The sequence below is a fragment of the Chaetodon trifascialis genome, chromosome 14, assembly GCF_039877785.1.
Source record: "Chaetodon trifascialis isolate fChaTrf1 chromosome 14, fChaTrf1.hap1, whole genome shotgun sequence".
Taxonomy (NCBI): Eukaryota; Metazoa; Chordata; class Actinopteri; order Chaetodontiformes; family Chaetodontidae; genus Chaetodon; species Chaetodon trifascialis.
The window spans coordinates 17,476,111-17,483,602 of NC_092069.1; the positions used below are offsets into that span (position 1 = coordinate 17,476,111).

General features: G+C 41.1%; 1 protein-coding gene and 1 long non-coding RNA gene across 2 annotated transcripts; one reads left to right on the top strand and one right to left on the bottom strand.

Annotated features, from left to right (window-relative positions):
• Positions 1-3,743: 3,743 nt before the first annotated feature.
• On the top strand, positions 3,744-4,650 carry LOC139342348 (uncharacterized). The gene is made up of 3 exons (XR_011603038.1): positions 3,744-3,811; positions 3,899-3,926; positions 4,058-4,650. It is a non-coding gene; the product is annotated as an uncharacterized lncRNA (long non-coding RNA).
• A 43-nt stretch (positions 4,651-4,693) lies between these two features.
• ptafr (platelet-activating factor receptor) lies at positions 4,694-6,822 on the bottom strand. Its single transcript, XM_070979412.1, has 2 exons — positions 6,806-6,822; positions 4,694-6,516 (listed from the first exon to the last, which is right to left on the bottom strand). Exon 2 carries the CDS (start codon positions 6,508-6,510, stop codon positions 5,332-5,334), a length of 1,179 nt encoding a protein of 392 aa, XP_070835513.1. The 5' UTR covers positions 6,511-6,516; positions 6,806-6,822; the 3' UTR covers positions 4,694-5,331.
• Between the last annotated feature and the right edge of the window lie 670 nt (positions 6,823-7,492).

A 7,492-nucleotide genomic window follows, 5' to 3' on the forward strand; every position in this document is an offset into this window, starting at 1 on the left:
TGTGTGATAAAGTTTTGCAGTATAAATATTTACATTCTTGTTGTGGAGTATGCAACATGAGAAACTTTCTTATGCACAAAACCTTTTTCCCACGCACATAAAATGTTTCTACTGGTGCAAAACTTTATTACAAATTCACAATTTCTTTTTTTCTTTTTTTTTTTGCAAAGTCACACATTCAGATACAGTTTTTTCACATGCACACAAAAGGTGATAAACACCTGCAAGCTGAGAAATTATTTGTGATCACTGTTTCACAAGCTCAAAATGCTAATGACCCTTATTTGCTTCCATAGGAGGCTGCTCCTGTCACAAGGAGAACTGTCAGTAGAAAGAGGTTAAATGCATAAAATAAAGTTCTGCATTTAGGTAGAATTTAGAGGACATTTACTCAAGTATTACTATTTGACACTAGTTCACTTTTAACACTTTTTGCCCGAGCTGAATGCATATTTTTTACTTGTAATAGTGTCTTTTACATGGTGCTATTGCACTTACTTCAGTGTCAGTTCTGATTACATCCTTCACTGCTTTGTGCTATGAAGCTCTTCCCTGTCTCCCTGGATGGTTTTGCTGTGCAGTGAGAAACAGCAGCTGTTGCTTTGAGTTCATGACGCAAGAGAAACCTTTTCCCACATTTAGGGGACATAACTGAGGTGTAACTTTGCCCATGCCTTGTGCCAAAGCAATGTATATTGTTACATATGTAGTTATAGACTATTGCCATGAGTTAGAGTGGTAGACTGCAGTTAGCCACACTGGGCCATCGGACAGCCTCAGTACCAAATAAAATAGGAATGTCGAGAGAGATGTCGGATAAAGATGAAGTATTAATACCAGGAAGCAATGTTCCAAAATGTGGCCTATCTTCCATGTGAGGACAAGATTTATTTTGGTGTTGAAGGTCCAGTGCAGGAATTGGGCGTTCTATTGGCAGCGGGAGCGGGTCCTCTTCCACAGAGTCCGCCATAGTGCACCACCTTGTTTCTACAGTAGCCCAGAACGAGCAAACCAAACACTGGCTCCAGAGAGCAGCTTTTGCATTTTTAGCAAAAAATCCAACACAATGGTCCTTTTAAACTTTGAGAAATATTAAGTGTCCTCACAAGGTGATGAAAACAAGTTGCCATAAAAGAGAATGATGTTACCATTGCAGTTGCGCAAAGGGTGGGCATAAAACAGTTTGATATATTGGTCTTTAATTTCTGTGCTTTTTGCAGAATCATATAAAATCCACTTGTTTGTCCTGACCTGCTCTCGTAGCCGGTGAGAGTTTGCCTCCGGTGAGAGGTCTGATGTCAAACTGTCCAACAGCAACAATCTTAGCTGTCATCAGCAGCTTGAGCCTGAAGGTGACCACTGTCGGTGATATGAAATGTTCAAAACCAAGTGTGCTGAGATTCTGATAGACTTGCCCGCCAGCTCTGGAATTTAAAAAAACCATTAAAAGTTCTGTGGAGTCTGGTTAACTGCTTTTCCTGCAGGTCATAAACTGACTGACAGATTTTAAATGTTACAGACTGAAGGCTTTCAAAGGTAAGATTAAATTTAATTATGATTTTCTTTATGCCAATTTGTGCATTTGTATTTGGGCTGCTGTTTTTTTTTAGCAAGGGTTTTGTGCTTTTATGTCCTGACAGTTTTTCCTATTCCTATTTCAAAATCAATTACCAAAAGGTAAAGAAGGCGGACACATCGCGTTCTGCTGCTTGCCTCGTATAAAAAATTGGGGAATGATAATAATTATTTCTGCACTGTTGTTTTGTTGAGCATTTGGAAGAAGGAACTTGAGACTTCCCTGCTTTCAGTTCCCCCATTCTCACCTGGGTTTTGATTAAAGCACTTGTTTCATTCTTGCACCTGTTTGCCTTTAAGTGAGCGTGGTATTTAATTTTGGTTCATCTCTAAACAACATGCTTAGCTTTATTCTCCTGTTCTTGTTGTGTGAGTGTACAGGTAAGGACATTTTTATTAGTGAATGCAATAACAGAATCCAGAGTATGGGTTTCAAATGTGCTGTAATATTTATTTGTGCTTGTTTTGTGCTCTTGTTGCTCTTACAGTGAAATCCTGGAGTACAACAATCGCTGAAATTACTACACTTGCAATGACCACAGAGGGTAATATAGAAAGTGATTCTTTAGTAATTACCATCAAATGAAGCCAATAAAAACAAGGCAAGAGCCTACAGTCACATGAGACATGTGGGTAGATGTGAATTAACATGTTTGATAAATGCTATGGTCTAAATACTGCAATCTCAGTCTCAACCACTGTTGCCATGAAGAAGAAGCCAATTCAAAATGCTTTGCTGTTACAGTCGAGAACAAAACACATTTAAATTTAAAAGTAAATTGATGTGAGCTACAGATGGGTTTTCAGTTTTCAGCATAATATTTAGCTCCTATCTACAAACAGACATTGCCATCCTTTAAGCCACTAGGGTCGCTGAAAATGTATGCAGTACCAGTATCTTCTGTCTGTAAGTGTTTTAGCTCACTCTGTCTTTCCTTCACCCATCTTCCTCCATTCATCCCCAGAAAAGCTATCAGCTCTGCAGCTGCTGGCCACACCAGACTACCCAGTTGCAGCAGGTCAAAGAGTTGACCTGCACTGCAGCGCTTTCACCATGCCAGACTCTGTCAATTGGTTCTGGGAACGTATGGAAAATCAGACCTGGGGAGAAGTGAGCAGAGGTAGAGATCTGACCCTCACTGAGCCACGGCAGAGCGGACTTTACCGCTGCCGTGCCGTGAGCCGGTTACCTCAGACGAGCGTGAGCCACACCCACATGGTCTACATCGTCTCCATGCATGCAACAGGTTGGTGGTCTGTTATGATTTGCTGCATATCTGAATGAAACTTATGTAAAAATGTAAAAAAGGTCTGCACAGCGAGAGTGAGATTTTGTTTTAATACATGTATATAAACATGAATATTATGTGAGGATGTACAGTATATTACAGAAGGTACCAAAGGGAAAACACTACAGTAATACTGGACTTTCAGGTTGATACTAGTCTTGATACTGGATTCAAGGATGGATCACATGACTTCTTTTATGTGAAAGGGCTTGCTGCTTGTGAGAAAAACAAGTTATGCTATCACCTGACCCTGAAGTTCCCCTCAGGCCTATGCAGCTTTATTGCATCAGCTTGTTTTTGTTCCCTCTCATCACTCTCAAAGCGTTGTCTCTGGCCACTGCAGGCATCAAAAAGGCTCTAAACCTTGCTACCTGCTACCATTTAGCAACTAGCTGGTATCCAGCATTTAGCAGCTTTAAGAGACAGATACAGCATTTACCTCAGGAGCTGGCGGAGACCAAAACCTGATCTATGAAAGAAACTATGAATATGCTCCAAAGAGGGAAAATAATGAATTATTTCAGGTTTAAATTGGGTCCGGACTGTGACCAAGGTATTTACTGAATGGGGAATTTCAGTGCCCTCTGGTGGACAAAGAGTGCAATGCTGAAATTGTTTTTAAATTACCTCAAACATGTGTTTTGCATTTCAATACTGAACTTTCCTGTTACTATTTGGTCACTGTATGCATAGATATTGGTATACCTACCTGATATTTGTGGATGTCATACACAAATATGGGATGCAGTTTTGCTGTGACCCACAACTAAAGCGTTCCTCCTGCAATTCTGTGCTGTTTCCCTCACTGACAACAGTTGGTAAGAATTTAGGAATAGCTGCCTTCTTCCTCTCTCTCCTGGCCTTGATCATCAACATTGCTATTCTTTGTTGGCTGGCCTCGCAAAGACTCTGTGACAAGTTGACCACCTCCAGCCCTGCATCTAAAGGTAAAGAACAACATTGAGCATTTCCTGTTGGGCTTAATTTTAACGAAATGTTCTGGGGATGATTGTAATTTCTTGGTTTTCTTAAAGGTTTTCCTGAACCTGAAAAGTCACCAAAGTAAGTCCCACCAGCAAAGAAATTATATTTATGTTAATTATGTTGATTTGCAGTTTGTTCACATGCTGTAAGCCAGCTGAGTGAGAAGGCTGTATATATTAACAGTCTGATCACATTTTTCTGCCCACCAGGGGAGGTGTGCCAAACACTGACAGTGACGGAGATGTGTATATGAATTACACAAGCACCAACCATGCCTACACTGATCTGGACCCCACCAGTATAACTGGGGATAATGTGTACTCAAGTCTGTCATGAACATCCGTGGGAGGTTGGAGATGTGCAATAAAAAGATGAGCAGACTAGAGTTAGGTAATATGTGCATATGGAGCTCAGCATTGCCTTTAACCTGAGAGAGGAGGTTTTGCATATACAGCTTGTCTGTGTGTGGATTACTTTAAAGTATTTGTTTGATTTAATCTAATTTCACACACGTTATTAATACAATTTGAATGTGGTAAAACTCACAGATTAGCATCTCTAGCTGAGTGAAACTGTTCCCACCAAACAGTAAGACCTCCTTCTCTGTGTGTTTGTACATGTTTATAAAACCTGTAATTTGCTACAATTTGTATGTCTCAAATCGCATAAAGTGTCGGTGGGTAGATTTTGGTATGTCTGAAACCTCTTAAGTTACCTTAATCATCATGATACAGCAAACACACAAATAAAGTTTAATTATAAGATTGATATGGAGTAAAAGCAGCCTCTTTTCCTTTTTAAGATTAAAATATCACAAAATATCATGGATAAAAAAATGCATCACACAGTTCACAGTATATAAGAATCACAGTACAATACATGCAGCAGATGAATAATAATAAGGTTTCTTTGTCGCAGTGAATCATGGGATTTTCTACGGTGAGACATGTCACAATACTGGATGCCAGAGGGGAAACATAGCTCAAGCATTATTGCTTCTGCTCCCTGCTTTCACAATACCGGATGTAACTTGTCCAGGCAGAGCCAAAAGGAACTGTAACTGATGGGAGACAACAAATTCCTGATCACACGTTTTACTGTGTGTGTGTCGTCTAATGAGAAGCCCCACTCTAAACACCCAAAAAGAGATGGCTAGGCTCTGTAAATATCTGTATTATGTAGTTTTGCTGATGTAGTTCTGCTTGCAAAACTTCTGTTTTTCACACAGGAAGAGCGACTGATGCAATCCAGGCCGCAGCTTCTGCAGTAATGCAAGATCAAATGTCAAAACAGTGTAAGTGAGACCACACTAAAAAAGATAATAAAGATGTGGAGCACCGATGCTAAATTAGAGACAACAAGCTATAGATGCAGCACAGTACTGTATGTTATTCAGTCTTTTATGAGAGGTAAAATGAGAGGAGTATTTCACACACAAGTAAGATATATCTACATTTTTATACAAATATTACATATGTTTAAATCAATCCATTTCAGGCTCTTGGTGCTCGCTCTGCAGTCTCTGGCTCTGATTCTTGCTGTCCATGGAGAGCTGTGAGGTGACCGTCTGAGAGCACCCGTCTCCTTTTCTTAACTTTTTAATGTGGGCCATGATGAATCTTCTGAACTTCCTTGTGGCAAAACAATAAACCACAGGATCCAAAATGCAGTTCAGGCCCATAAGAAGCAAGGTGATTTGATGAGCGTCGTTGAGTGCCTGACGGGTATTCTGGTCCCACTCTACGTGGCCCCAACCCTGTTCAATCTGCAACACCGCCAGGGTCCAGGCGCCTTGAATTACATGATGTGGCAGGAAACACAAAACAAAAACTCCCACCACTGCCAGCAGCATCTGCAGGGCCCTCCGTTTTACCCCCCTGGGCTTTTGAGATGAGGACACGGTCCTGTTGGACTTTCTCGATACAACTGTCATAGACCTGAGTTCTGTCTGAGGAGGGCTTTGAGAGAGAAGCACTCGAGCAATGAGGGAATTACACACCACGACAAGAAAAAAGACAACAAAAAACAATCCAATTATTGCAAAATGAGTAGCAGCCACTGTTTTCTTCTCCACATCAGTTTGATTCTGGTACCCTTCAAAACAGTGAGTGAGGTTGTTCTTGTCAGTGTTGGTCCCTGGAGACACCAGATATGGAATAGACATCGATATGGTCAACAACCAGATGACAACGCACACGATGATCCCACGACGCCTGTGGTCTGAAGAGGCCGCGTCCAGAGGCCGCGTGACCGCCCAGTATCGGTTGATGCTGATGGCTCCGAGGAAGAGGATGGAGCAGTAGGTGTTGATGAAGAACAACGAGCCAGTGAGCCGGCACATGAAGTCTGCGTAGACCCAGTTACCATGACGACTGTAATAGCCAATCCAGAAGGGAAGGGCAGACACAAAAAGGAGATCAGCGATGGTCAAGTTTGTCATGTAGATGCGGATTTCACCCATGGCCTTGGCCTCACGGAGGCAGCGCAGGACGAAGAGCACGTAGAGGTTGGCGAAGAGGCCCAGGATGAAGATGATGCCATAGGCAACTGGGAAGAGGACATAACGAAACTCGGAGTCCAGGAAGGTTGAGTCATTACCGGCTGGATATCCCAGACCAGAGGTTCCTCTTACGACGACCTGTTCTGTAGTTGAGGCCAGCATTTCTGTCTGTTTTAGACCAAAGACATCGACATCAGTGTAACATCCCGTCACAACTTAAAGCATTCTGTTGGCTCTCATAGTCAAAAGAAGCACGCTCAGTTGCCAATTTATTAGGTACACTTGAGAGGTGTTGATTCACCTGTACGATCATTTGCGATCAGTGTGTTTTGTGAGTGCTTCGTCTTCTAATTTATTGGTTGATTGCTAACATTCAAGTCACAGCTCATCAATCAGCTTCATCTGCCTGCTTTGATATGACGTTAGACAAAAAGCAAATTACAAGCTCTCGACTTACCAGACTGCTTCCTCTCCTCTAATATGTCTCACAACACTATGAACGCCTCAGCTGCTCTGTACTACAGTTAAACTGACTGAATGGGCGTGTTTGTGTGTCAGTGGGAGTGCTTTCGAAGGTCATGGTGAAGGAGGTGTGAACTTCTTTCCGTCTCCTTCGGAAAACCCCACATGGTGCAACACGTTCATAAATCTCAGTGTATCTTCCCATGTTGGTTCCTGTCCGTCAAAACGAAAAAAGACGGACACTTTGGAGCAATCTTGGAGTTTTACAGTTAGTCTTTATTTCCCTGTTCATAGATATATGTCTAATTGATCAACAATGCCAATAATGTGGTGCAGTTGATTAAAATATGACTCCTCTGTGAAAATCATATAGCAAGGACATATTTCAGAGAGGGAAATAATTGTTTAACTTTCCTTTACAATGAAAATCCTCATAAATATAATAACGCTGAAGCTATGAGGTTTACAATGAAAATACAGTATAAAATAAAAATGAATCATAGGAAGTTAAATATTGCAAGAATTTAATTAAAGTATCAACGACATCCAGGTATTATGATGCTATAATAAGTCATTATCACAGTATAGTGCTGTATTGTGGGGCATAAAGGGTAAAGGGTAAACTTGAATATATTCATAATATTTGCGCATTTAAAAGAAAATGACATACAATAATTGCCTT

Coding starts and splice junctions, on each gene's coding strand:
- ptafr (XM_070979412.1), bottom strand. CDS start 6,510: ATGCTGGCCTCAACTACAGAACAGGTCGTCGTAAGAGGAACCTCTGGT.